This window comes from Podarcis pityusensis, assembly GCF_964106645.2.
Source record: "Podarcis pityusensis genome assembly, chromosome: 16".
In the NCBI taxonomy this organism is placed as follows: domain Eukaryota; kingdom Metazoa; phylum Chordata; class Lepidosauria; order Squamata; family Lacertidae; genus Podarcis; species Podarcis pityusensis.
In genome coordinates this window covers 7,670,152-7,683,356 of record NC_138041.1, presented here as the reverse complement: position 1 = coordinate 7,683,356, position 13,205 = coordinate 7,670,152, and the positions used below count along the sequence as shown (strand labels likewise).

Sequence of the window (13,205 nt, the reverse complement as noted above, 5' to 3'; positions counted from 1 at the left end):
ATAATTCTTATTAAATTTCCTGTTCTAGAATTTCAAATAAACATTTTACATCCTTAAGATGGCAACGACTTCGCTTCTCCTCTTTCCACGGTACATTTTACATATCTTAAATCCCTGCATGTTTTACAAAAACTACAACAATCGGTTTTCCATTATTGCATCCATCAATTTACTCTGTTGAAGTTATCTTAACGCTGCCAGCGTTTTTAGCTGTACACAATTATTTCCCATATATTCAATAAATGCTTTCCAATCTTCTTTAATGATATGTTCTCCTTGTTCTCTTATTCTATATGTCAAGTCTGCAAATTGTGCATATTCTGTCAACTTAAGTTGCCATTCTTCTTTGGTTGGGACTGCGATCGTTTTCCATTTTATAGCTCCATTTTCCTCCAAGGAGCTCAGTGGGAAACATACCAGACAGCAAATTGCCCTGATCTGAAAGGACGTTATTGTCAGGAGAGCTTTCCACAAGCAGGGTGCCACCACTGAAAAGGCCCCGTCCCTTGTTGCCAACCTCTCTCAAGAAGGGGAGAGGGCCTCAGATGAAGATCTAACAGGGTCCGTGTGCTTTCATAAGGGGAAAGGCATTCTGAAATATATTGGGGCCCATCTCATGCGTGCTGAACGCCCACATACCCAACCAACCACCCTACCTAAGGACATCAGAAGAGGCCAGGGGCTCACCAAGCCTACAATGGACAACCACTGGGAAATTCTCAAGGAGGACTCCCTGCCTTGAGATTCCCGGCCACTGGTATTCAGAAGCGACAGTGGAGGCAGAACACAGCCACCCGAGACTGTAGCTGTCGATAGCTTTCTCTGCAAATTTGCAGAGTTGGAACGGACACCCAGGGTCATCTAGTCCAACCCCTTGCAAAGCAGGAATCTTTTGCCCAACGTGGGGCTCGAACCCATGACCCTGAGATGAAGAGTATCATGCTCTCCCAACTGTCTCCCAACCTATTACTATTTATTGAATTTACCGTACTTTTCTGTGTAGAAGACGAGGTTTTTTTTACTCTAAAACAGCAATTCTCAACCTCAGAGTGTCCTCAGATGTTGTTGGACTACAACTCCCATCATCCCTGAGCTCTGGCCTTGCTAGCTAGGGGTGATGGGAGTTGTAGTTCAACAGCATCTGGGGACCCACAGGTCGAGAAAGGCTGCTCTAAAATAATGTTAAAAATCGGGGGGGGGGGGTCCCGCATCTTATACATGGATAGTGCATATGTGGGACGGGCGATTAGTTGGGGGCGTGTTATACACGGAAAAATACAGTATTTATCGCTTTATACCCAGGGGTCTCAGGGTGGTTCACAGAATAAAATCAAGAACTAAAACACAAAATACCTAATAAAAACAACAACAACAACACCACCACAACAGACCCTCCCCTCAAAAAAGCACCGTTTAAAAGGGCGTAAGATGTAAATCAGATCACCCAAAGGCCTGGTTAAAAAGGAACATTTTTGCCTGGTGCCTAAAGGTGTACAATGAAGGCGCCAGGCGAACTTCCCTGGGGAGAGCATTCCACAGACGGGGAGCCACTGTAGAGAAGGCCCCGTTCTCAAGTTGCCACCCTCCTGACCTCTCTCGGAGGAGGCACACAAAGGAGGGCCTCAGAAGATGATCTCAGGGTCCGGGTAGGTTCATACAGAAAGAGGCAGTCCTTGAGGTATTGTGTTCCTGAGCCATTTAAGGCTTTATAGGTCAAAACCAGCACTTGGAATTGGGCCCGGAAACTGATCGGTAGCCAGTGCAGTCAGACCGGGATCAATGCAATATGCTAAAACTGTCTTGCTCCGGATTCTGCACCAGCTGAAGTTTCCGAACTGTCTTCAGAGGCGGCCCTACGTAAAACGCACTACAGTCACCTACCCCAGCTCCACAATGGGGGGCTTATCCCGGCCCCTCCTGTAGCAGATGTACATTTGGGGGTTGTTGAGCAGCCCGGCGTTGAGCTCCACGGGGTTCCCGGAGGTGGTGCGGTCGATGCAGGTGAAGCCGTGAGGCACCTCCTCGCCCTGAGAGCGCACGATGACGGCCACGTCCACGATGGGCTCGCTGGGCCGGGACGGGCGAGGCGGCTGGCTCTCATCCTCCAGTGGCTCCGAAGTGTCCGCCAAGCCGGCCACCACAAAGTAGTCCACCAGCTGCGGGGCCCACTCGTCCGTCATGGTGGCGGCTCACGGCATCTGCAACAGGGGAATATGAAGAAGAGCCGCGTGAGAAGCCCCGCCTCCCCGGATGCTCCCAGCCAATGGCGGCCTGCGCAGAATGTTCGGAGGCCCGTTGCCGCGGCGCGAGAGACAGGAAGCCTGTGGAGGCAGAGAATGGCCATCGTGTACCATCGCTAGGCTTCTCCTCCATGAATTTCTCTTCTAAAATAATAATACAGTGGTACCTCTGGATGTGAACGGGATCCGTTCCGGAGCCCCGTTCGCCTCCTGAAGCGAACGCAACCCGTGTCCACGGGTCGCGATACGCCGCTTCTGCACATGACATCATTTTGATTGGCTGCACATGTGCGAGCGGCGAAACCCGGAAGTAACGCGCTCCGTTACTTCCGGGTTGCCGCGGAGTGCAATCCGAAAATGCTCAACCCGAAGCTACTTCAACCCGAGGTATGACTGTAATAATAAAATAATAAAATAAAATTTTATTTATACCTTTAAATTGTCTTAACCCGGTGAAGAGTGGCGTGTAAGTTATAACAATAAAATAATAATAATAATTCACAGCTACAGAGTACATAGAGAGAGAGAGAGAGTAAGAAAGGTTTGTGTGTGGGCGTTCATATGTGTGTATATGTGTTTGTGTATTTGCGTGTCTATCTGGGTTTCTGAGGTCGAAAGGGGAAGGAGGAAGCTGAAGAAGGAGATGTCAGCCCTCACGTTTCTGCTGATATGGTGGAACCCGTGGGGCGGGGGCTCTTTCAGGAGGAAACGGGTGCTGGGGCTACGGAAGCAAAGAGGAGGAACTGGGTGCAACTCACAGCTCTTAAAAAATCCCAAGAGGGACTCGCCACGAACGCCACTTCCTGCAGGCGACCTCTGTGCTAATTTTTTGGGGGGGGGCGCGGTGTGACAACTCTGCACATGCTCAGAGAGGGCGTGGCGGTCTGGGACACAGGGCGGTGGTGGGAGGGGCCAGGGTCGAAAGTGGGCGGGACAACAGCAGGCTAGATTCTGCACTCACTCTCAGACCTCTCTCTGTCCAGCATTCAGACAAGCAAGAAACACAGTTAAGCATAAACACTGGCTATAACATGGTTGGAATGGTTGCCCATGGTAAGAATGCCCCCCCCCCAACTTCCAGATGTAGGTGACAGTAAGGAAATCACGCCCTCGAACCTCCCCACAAGCAGAAAGCTAGTATAGCAGCCAGCCTTCCACCCTGATGTGCTAGCTTTCTGCTTGCAGGATATAAAATTAAAAAAACGGTATCAGTAACTGTGGGAGCATTCAAAAGCGGTATCGCCCCCTCCCACTTCCAGCCTGAAGTGGTACGGTCTCATTCCACCCCTTCCAGCTTCCATGACCTTGTTCTTAGGCATATTACAGACCCAAGATCTGTGTGCTGAGAGAGAGGAAAGAGGAAGGAAGGAAGGGAGAACTCAAGACCGCACTTCCTGCTGCGACCGCACTTGCAAGGCGGCACTTCTCCGCTGTAACTTGGCTGCCGGGTCAAATGACGTTGGAGTGTCGCACTGTTCCGACGCCCTCCATCCAGAAACGCTAGCTTTCACGTGTGCGGGGATTCTTCGCCTCCCATCGGAGTGATGGCTCCGACCTGGTGGAATGCTCTGTCCCATGAGACCAGGGCCCTTCAGGATTTAACCTCCTTCTGCAGGGCCTGTAAGACAGAGCTATTCCACCTGGCTTTCAATTTGAACTTAGCCTGATCTTTTATTCCCCTTCCTTCCCTCCCTCTCCTCGTTTTATGAAGATTACCCGCTCTGGGATCCCACAGCTAATTCTCCCCTGGTCTCCTCGCTGGCCCAAATAGGACTAATTTAGCCAGCTAGTCCTGGTGATCATCTAATGTTTATTGGATGGATTTCCCCCAAATTGATTTTAGAACTTCGAATTTATTGTTATTCACGCTTTTATACTGTATTTTGTGCTGTTTTTTTGTTGTATCACAATTAAGTGCTTTAAATTTGTTGTTAGCCGCCCTGAGCCTGGTTTTCTGAACTGGGAAGGGCGGGGTATAAATAAAATTTATTATTATTATTATCAACACACGTGGGAACCGTCCCTTTTGCGGGAACTCCATGCGCCTGAACTTGGTGCCCGTCAAAGACGCCGGTTTGCCACCTCAATGAAAAATATAGCCAAGGGTCAAAGGCCCAAATGAAGAGATGCTTTGTTGTTGTTGCAGGGGTGTGTGTTGGTTTTTGCAACCCCCCCCCCTTATCTTACTCCCCCTTACACATGGCAAAAAACACATTTTGAGATGGCATGCATATAAATGCATGGGTTGACAGCTTCCCTTCGCAGCTGCTCTCTCCTGTACAGAAATTGGGGGGGGGGGAGCACGGGAAAGGTGGACCTAGATGAGCCCCCCACCCACAACTCCCCGCCTGGCTGATATCCAGCTGCTCAGGAGTTCAGTGTTCTTCCCAAATGCCCTCCAACGCAGGAGCTGGTCTCTCCTGCCTTCCCTCCAATGCTCAGCCGGTTTATTTTTAGATTTGGCTGCACACACACACAAAAACACACACACACATGACTCCCACCTCTGTCACCACCTAGCTGTGCCCACTGAACGCGATGCCCTTGCGAGGCGGCCTGCTCTGGGGCTGGGGGAGCATCTGCCGAGGTTGGGGGCAGTCGATTCTCCTTATTTTTCTTCTGGACGGGGCCTTGAAAGGACATAGCTCCTCTGAATGCCGTTAGACAGGCAGCCAGGCAGGCAGCCGGATCAGGCCCGCCGAGGGCTGCCCCGCACTCGCTGCCCCCCAACGTACCTCTCCGCCTGTCAACTACGATCGAGGGAAGACCGGACGCACACACCGGTTTACGGCTCGGCAGCACACGGCTGGCCTAAAAGCGAAAGTTAAAAGCCGTTTTGCAACTCGGGTGAAAGGTCCCCTGTCCCATCTCGCCCCTCCAGGCACAGCTGTGGCGGCTTTGGAACACGCTACTCCCCCTACGGAAGTGCCTTTTTTTGTTTCTAAACAACATTTTGACCTGCGAGGAGGAGGCCCACCAGGATTTGACGGCTGGGTCAAATCAGGGTGTGGGGTCAACTGTCCCTTTGCTTCCGCTGCCCCCTTCCAGAGAACTGCTTTCTCTCTGGTCCTCTTAAAAGGCGAAAAGTTCAGCAAAGGCCTGCCCGGACTGTACCACTTTTGGGAGGAAGAGGAGCTGACCTGTTGAACAGACAGCGGAACGAACTGCCTCTGAAAGTGATGGGCTCTCCTGTGCCGGAGATTATATACAGATTATATAAATTCAATTAACAACAACAACAGAGGCAGGATCTGTCGGAGATTCTTCAGCTGGGATTCCTGCATTGCAGTGGGTTGACTCTCAGGCCCCTTGCGACGCTTCGGTTCTAGGATTCTATTAATGTTCCCACGCTGCAGGCATGCATATAGAACGGGGAAAGCCCCTGCATGCAGAAAGCTAGCATGTCAAGGAGAAGGCTTGGCAAGCACCGAACGTGCAGTTCAGCAGGGAGGGAGCACCTGGGAGGCCAGTTAATGGAAACAAGCAGCGGCTGCCCTGCAAAACTGCTGTTTCTACTCTGCTTCTGACAACCGTCCCCCATCCATTCCCCCCAAGACAAAAAAAACTCCATCCAGATACCCAGCGCAACAACAGGAAACATCAGGAGACGGGTGTTCCTGGTTCGCTTTTTCCATGCACCAGATTGCTGTCGAAAACACCACTCAAAGTCTTTGGCTGAGCTCCCTTCTCACGGGACCTCAGGAAAATGCATGCAACAGTCAGGCCCTTAGCCCACCTAGCTCAATATCGCATGCACTGGCTGGCAGCACCTTTCCAAGGTGGTGCTCTCTCCCAGCCCGGCCTGGAGATGTTGGAGGCTGAGACCTCCTGCATGCAGAGCTCTACACACTGAGCTGCAGCCCCTATCTAAAAAAAGCAACACAAGGTTCTAGTCCTCATGAATCTGAGCAAAAGAATGTATAGGGAGCCGCCTTGCAGGAAGCCAGGTGGTTGAGCCACGTCACGCAGTACTGTATACACTGACTGGCAGCAGCTCTCCAGGATTTTGGGGGAAATTTCTGCCTGGAGACACCGGGAATTGAAGACTTTCTGCCAGCAAAGCAGGGACTCAACCACTGAGCTAAGGCACTTTCCTGAAACAGCAGCGGGGCTGCCAGCTCCTCGAAAGCCTCAAGGCGCAGGCGAAAACGTCCGTAATATTTCAATATGCGCATTCATAAATATAGAGAGGGGAAAAATTAGGCCAACTTTCAGAGCGAAAGTGATCCTGGAAGAGAGTAGGGGATGCCCCATAAGCACCCCCAAACTACAGGGTGAGGAAGCGTTCTTGGCCCGAGGGCCACAATCCTTTCTAAGCAATGTTCTGGAGGCCACATGCCACTTGTGGGCAGAGTAACAGCTCCATATTACAGGCTACATTCTAGGCAGGGGGCGGTGCTAATAGGCAGGGAGGGGCGTGGCTTAGGGGGATCCGGAGGGCCACATCCAGCCTTCAACGGCCCCTCTCCCTGCTGTAACAACTCTCCTGAGCAGGGAGCGAGCCGTCTGATGCAGAAAAGCACTCGCCGAGAAGGGATGTGGCTTCCGACAGGGGCGACTTACTGCAGGATCCGGCCCCGGCACCAAACTTCTCCGAAGTCTCGGGACCGTAGGCGTGATAATCGCACTGCTGAAAGTGGGGGGCGGGGGGTGTGTGTGTCAGCCAGCGGAGGAACACTCAGTGCTGCCTTCCAACTCAGGAAGGGAGCGAAGAATTTGCACTTCCCTTGCGGTGCCAGGATGAGGGCAGAGAAAGTGAGGGAGAAGGGAGGAAGCGAAAACTCCCAGAGCTCTGGGAAAGGGAAGTGTGACCGGGGTGGGCGACACCCTCTTTGAGCAGAAGCCAGGGAGGGGGAAGAAACTGGGAAGTCCCGGTTCTGCTTCTTGCTGAGCAGAGGGCGAAAGGAAGGCTCCCTCGCACCCAGAGAGAAAGCAGGATCCTGCCAACGCAAAAGAGGCCTGAATTGCGCCTTGCAAAGTGCTGAAGGGAGCCCATCAACACAGCGTCCTGTCCTCACAGCGGACAATTGCCCCTAAGGACCCAGGATAGACTGACTCTGGACCTGGAGGTTCTACATGAGAGTTCTATAGCTGGATCAGGCCAAACAGCCAAGAACTCCACAAACAGGCAGTGTTCGAAATTAGCCAGGCGCTAGGCGCATTTTGGACGCAGGTGGCCCTGTGGGTTAAACCACAGAGCCTGGGACTTGCCGATCAGAAGGTCGGCGGTTCGTTGCTCGGTCCCTGCTCCTGCCAACCCAGCAGTTCGAAAGCATGTCAAAGTGCAAGTAGATAAATAGGTACCACTCCAGCGGGAAGGTAAATGGCATTTCCATGCGCTGCTCTGGTTCGCCAGAAGCGGCTTAACCATGCTGGCCACATGACCCGGAAGCTGTATACCGGCTTCCTCGGCCAATAAAGCGAGATGAGCGTCGCAACCCCCGAGTCGGCCACGACTGGACCTAATGGTCAGGGGTCCCTTTACCTTTACCTTTAGGTGCATTTTGCACCTGGCTATTGTCCACTTGTGACCAAGTTAAGATTCCTGGGCCTGACATTTCCCCCATCTGGAGGTGCATCCCTGGGGATCACTGGATCTTGACTGTTTTCGCACACTAGCAACCCATCCTGTAGAATTCTATCCATTATATATTTTATCTGCACAATCGGAATGAATTTCGGGAACCAAAATGCTTTTTCTGTGCAGCCTGAGCAGGAGCAGTGAAAAGCCTTATAGCTAATTGTGGTCGCTTGTCTTCACTTACTTCACCCCTCTGCCCTGCTCACGGTTGTGAAGAATATCCCTGCGTTATGAATGTCACCATTAAGAGAAAGAGGTCGCAATAGGCCCATATATATGTGGACTGTCCCTGGATCACATGACTTTCCTTTCTCAAAGCTCTTAACCTCACTCAAGGTGGTCATCTGAACTAGCCAGATGTTTAACTGATCATCAATCACAGCCAGTCCGTCATTTGAAAAATAAGACTTTAGGGTTGTTCTTACTCCAAAATGTTGCAACTAGGCATTCAATTTGGGGGACTGCAACCTTGGTTTAAGGAGCTACAGTGGTACCTCAGGTTACATACGCTTCAGGTTACAGACTCCACTAACCCAGGAATAGCACCTTGGGTTAAGAACTTTGCTTCAGGATGAGAACAGAAATCGCGTGGTGGCGGCGCAGTGGCAGCAGGAGGCCCCATTAGCTAAAGTGGTACTTCAGGTTAAGAACAGTTTCAGGTTAAGAACGGACCTCCGGAACGAATTAAGTTCTTAACCCGAGGTACCACTGTATTTGGCACCGACCTTATATATCTGAGTTCTAACACGGCTGTTGAACCTCTTCCCTCTCAGCCGTTTGTTAGGCTGAGGCACCTGGGGAGAACCCAGAGGTTTGCAGAAGTACAAAAACCCCTTAGGAAACCACTAAGAACAACCGCCCCTGCCCTTCCTCAATCATCTTCCTCATCGTATCGTTATTAACAAAAGAAGAACCTCAGAGTAACCCTTCAGGATCAGGCCCAAACCCCAGCTGGGTTAGGCATCCTGTTCTCACAGTGGCCAACCAGATCAGGTCAATGGCCTGGTCTAGTCCAGCACCGTCTTCTCACGTCCAAGTTGGTGGCCCTGCAGCAGTGAGTTCTGCAGTTTAACAACACGCTGCGCGAAGAAACCTCATCCTCTGTGAAAAGCGACCCACCTCCTTTGCTGAATTTATATTACGCCGTTCCATTTTTTTGGAATGGCTTTTATGCATTTTTTAAAATTGCATTTTATTTTATTTTTTAAAAAAAAAAACTGTTTCAAAAGCTGCATTTTCTCTATTTGCTGCATCCCGTCTTGGAAACTCCTAGCAAAGGCAAATAAATAAATGCATCTAAATGTATAGTGAATACTTATCTACTTTTTAAAAATTTCACTTATGATCTTTTTCTTTTACTTCTTTATTTTTTCTTTGTTCTTTTTTTCTTTTTTTCTGATATCTTATCTTTCATTTCATTCCTTTATTGTAAATAGCATTTTATAGAGGTATAAATAACTGTAAATATGAAAAGTGAGAAAGTATTATCTAATTTGTTTCCTTGGTTATATGTATTTTCTTTTTCTTTTGTATTTTTTTCTGTTGTAAATATGTATGTTTTCTAAGTTGTACTTAATAAAATTTAAAAAAAATTAAAAAATAATTTAAAAAATAAAATAAATGCATCTTATGGAATAACTGAAATAAAGAAATTGCAGAGAAGAAACTCACACGCAGCTGGAGGACAACGACAATGGGCTCTCTGTGCAGCTGCAGCCACCCCCCCGCCCCCAATATTTTTCCTGAGACAACAGCTGTCTGGGGAGAAGCCACGGAACAGATCGGGCCAGATATTAATCTGGGTATTAGACGGCGAGATGCCACTGCTGGGGATAGGAGTTAAGTGATTTCAGTTTAGAGAACCGAGGCGACAGGACAGAAGCTTATAGAATTCTGCCTGGCGGAGGGGGAAAGCAGTTAGAGAAAAGTTTTCCTCCTTATCTCATGAGCCCTAGAATTTGGGGGGCACCTGTTGAAGCTGAAAAGGGAAGTTTCAGGACAAACAGAGGGAAGGACTTATTCGTGCAACTGCGGAACTCACAGCTGCAGGAAGACGGCTCCCAACTTGGATGGCTTTCAGATGATGAGACAGATGGATGGAGGATCAGGCTAGTAGCCATTATGAATCCCATAACCTCCCTGCTTCTAAATCCCAGTTGCTAGAAACCGCAGGAATGCTAGAAAAATGCAACCTGTGTTGCTGCTGCTGTAGTGCAACTCATGCAACACGTCGGCGATTAATATACACAGAACAATAATTATACATACTTTATCAACCTTCTGAGAAAAATACAAAACGTTAAACAAAGCCACAAAGACTTGCGGACTACCCAGCCTAAAATGAACTTACCGTAATAATGTCTGGTTTCAGTATATTTTTCAAATGCTTAACTCAATCTTTTGGATAAGTTCATGAAGATACCAACAAAAAGTAAGTTCAGTGATATTCACAATACCGAGAGATGCTAGTAGAGTTGTAGATAGAGACAGGGTGCTGGCGTTTTGCACCTGTTTTGCCCTGGCACTCCAAGTAATCAAGAGACCGCTGTTCACCCCCAATGGCTAAGCAAATCAGTCTCTTAAACTTAAGCCAAGAAAGAGTATTCTCTGTAAGACTGAATATCAATATACGTATCAAGACTTTGAGATTAGACCACTGAAGAAGCCCGGAAAACTATCTTGGGAGTGTGCTACCTGCAAGCCCCAGTTAAAGGACCCCATCCGGGGCGAACAGCGGCCTCTTGATTACTTGGACTACCAGGGCGAAACAGGTGCAAAACGCTGAAACTTATCTAAAAGACGGAGTTAAGCATTTGAAAAATCTATTGAAAGCAGACATTATAAGTTCATTTGAGGCTGGGTAGTTCGCAAGTCTCTGTGGCTTTGTTTAATGTTTTGCATTTTTCTCAGAAGGTTGATAAAGTATGTATAACTATTGTTCTGTGTATATTAATGGCCAACGTGTTGCATGAGAAACCACAGAAAGGCAGACACTGCTCTTGTGCACGGATCCTGCTGGCTAGTTTCCCATTGGGGCATTGAGTTGACCCCTGCTGGACTGGATGGGCCGTAGGCCTGATCCTGCCGCTGGCCTCTGCTGCTTTTATTCTGATGCTGAGAGCTGGGAAGAGGTCTCGGCACCCCCTCCATCAGAAGCGGAGTGCAGAGGATACAGCTCAACTCTGGGCAAGACGGGAAAGGGGAGTGAGACATATATAAATTCAATACATAACAATAAAACAAATCTGCGGCAGCTGTTGGCCGCGCGAGAGAAGCCAGGTGTCTCCCCGAGTATCGGGAAGTGAGAACCGCAGAGGAGGAAACCAGAAATGTTCTAAAAAGCACCAAAATATTATAATAGGCGGGGGAATAAGCGTCCAAAAACGAAAGTGCGGAACCTAATTCGCACTCCGGAAACAGAGGACACGCACCCCTCAGCCCACAGACACCTGCCAGATTTGGAACAACACGTCTCTGAGGTGGAGCAAGAGGGATGGGGGGCTGTGAAACTCCTAACTGGGGCTGGGGGGGGGGGCAGAGGAGACGCTCTGTGGGGTGTGTGAAAGCAGAGGAGGAGGGGAGGGAAGGCCAGTCAAAATATTGCGAGGGGAAAATCTGAATGAATTTGATGCTGGTTTTTGAAAAGCAGAAAAAATTAATTGGCAGAAAAGAAGAAATAAATATTGTGAGGGGCTCCAGGAAAAGTGTGGGAGTGCGAGGCAGTTTGTGGGTGTTGCAGAGTGGGGGTGGGGGTAAAATAAATCTGGAATTTCCCCTCTCTTGGGTGGCGCTGTGGGTTAAACCACAGAGCCTAGGACTTGCCGATCAGAAGGTCGGCGGTTCGAATCCCCGCAACGGGGTGAGCTCCCGTTGCTCGGTCCCTGCTCCTGCCAACCTAGCAGTTCGAAAGCACGTCAAAGTGCAAGTAGATAAATAGGTACCACTCTGGTGGGAAGGTAAATGGCGTTTCCATGCGCTGCTCTGGTTCGCCAGAAGCGGCTTAGTCATGCTGGCCACATGACCCAGAAGCTGTACGCCGGCTCCCTCAGCCAATAAAGCGAGATGAGCGCCGCAACCCAAAGTCGTCCACGACTGGACCTAATGGTCAGGGGTCCCTTTACCTTTAAAAAATATAAGCCTTCTAGTTCAGGATATCATGGGAAGGAGGTATAAAGGAATGCGAGCCAGAACTGAGATTTCAATCATGTGCGAGTAAGAGGGAGAGAGTAAGAGGGATGGACTTGGAAATACTGAGAATTGCGGCCTCTAACTGGTTTTGACAGCGGGTGGGTGGGTGGAAAGCCAGTAGCCATTGCAGTCCCCCCCCAAACAAACAAACAGACAAACAAACAAACAACAGTTCAAGGTCTCCATTGCTGTCGCCTCCCCTGTCTACTGTCTCAGAGAGGAGGAAAGCAGACTAGGAACTGGGAAGGGGGGGGGAAAGAGGGCTGAAAGTGCATTTTTTTCGGGGGGGGGGGAGAGATAAATAAGACTCAAAGGGGGGTAAAAATACGACAGGAGGAGCAATCCCAGGAAGACGCACTGAGAAGCGGCAGAGGATCCAGTTCCTAGCAGAATTGGCCCCTGTCTGGAGAAGAAGTGATGCAATCACTGGCTGGGACTGCCAATTTATTCTTATTTATGGTGGGGTGGGGTGGGGGAGGAGAAGAGGGGGGTGGGGAAGGGGGAGGAGGAGGAAAGTGTGTCCGCAGAAAAAAGGGGGTGTTAAAAATTAAAGGAGAAAGAGATAGAAGCAGAGTTCGGTTGGGAGTGTTGTTGTTTTGAAGGGGGGGGGGAGGCAAATTCCTCTCTGCAAAAAAGCCAGACCTCAAGGGGAGCGCAGGGGCTGGATTGGGGGGAGAGGTGGGGTGGGGTGGGGTGCGTGTGTGGGTTGGGGGGGGTCTCTGTCAGAAGTTGGGAGGGGGGAGGGCCGGGATGAGAAAGATGGGCTTGGAAAGGGGAGGGAGAGAAAATGAAGGGGTCGCTGCTAAGGGAGAGAGAGGGAGGGGAAGGAAGGAGGCGAAAGGCGAGGCGCGTTTGCATCGCATCGCATCGCATCGCCTTGCATCCAATGCACGCGTCTCCTTACCTGGGCAAACTCCGGCGGGGGCTGCGCTGCCGCTCCTGCTACCCTCCAGCCCACGCCATAGCCTGAGCCCGGCCTGCCTGCGCTCAGCTGCTCAGCCCGCTCCTCCTCCCTCCTCCCCCCCCCCCGCCTCCGCAGGGGCGGAAAGTGCGCCACCTGCCGCAGAGGAGGACCCTGGAGAGAACTCGGCTCCCCCCCCCCCCCGCCGCACTTGATGCATGGGATTCAGGAGGGGAGGGGGGCGGACGGGAGAGACCTGTGGCGCCCTCCATAGAAGCGTAGGATATCTCTCTCT

General features: G+C 50.3%; 1 protein-coding gene across 3 annotated transcripts in view; it reads right to left on the bottom strand.

Moving 5' to 3' along the window:
• DENND4B (DENN domain containing 4B) overlaps window positions 1-13,023 on the bottom strand; it is a 50,770-nt gene extending 37,747 nt beyond the window's left edge. For 2 of the 3 annotated variants that reach the window (XM_080984492.1, XM_080984494.1), the window contains exons 1-2: window positions 12,914-13,023; window positions 1,882-2,198 (exon numbers count right to left, since the gene is read on the bottom strand). In XM_080984492.1, coding sequence (XP_080840618.1) covers window positions 1,882-2,180 — 299 coding nt within the window. In that variant the 5' untranslated portion in view covers window positions 2,181-2,198; window positions 12,914-13,023. Of the gene's footprint in view, window positions 1-1,881; window positions 2,199-4,975; window positions 5,042-12,913 lie in introns of those variants that run through there. The other variant, XM_080984493.1, reaches the window with a different exon arrangement.
• Window positions 13,024-13,205: the final 182 nt, after the last annotated feature.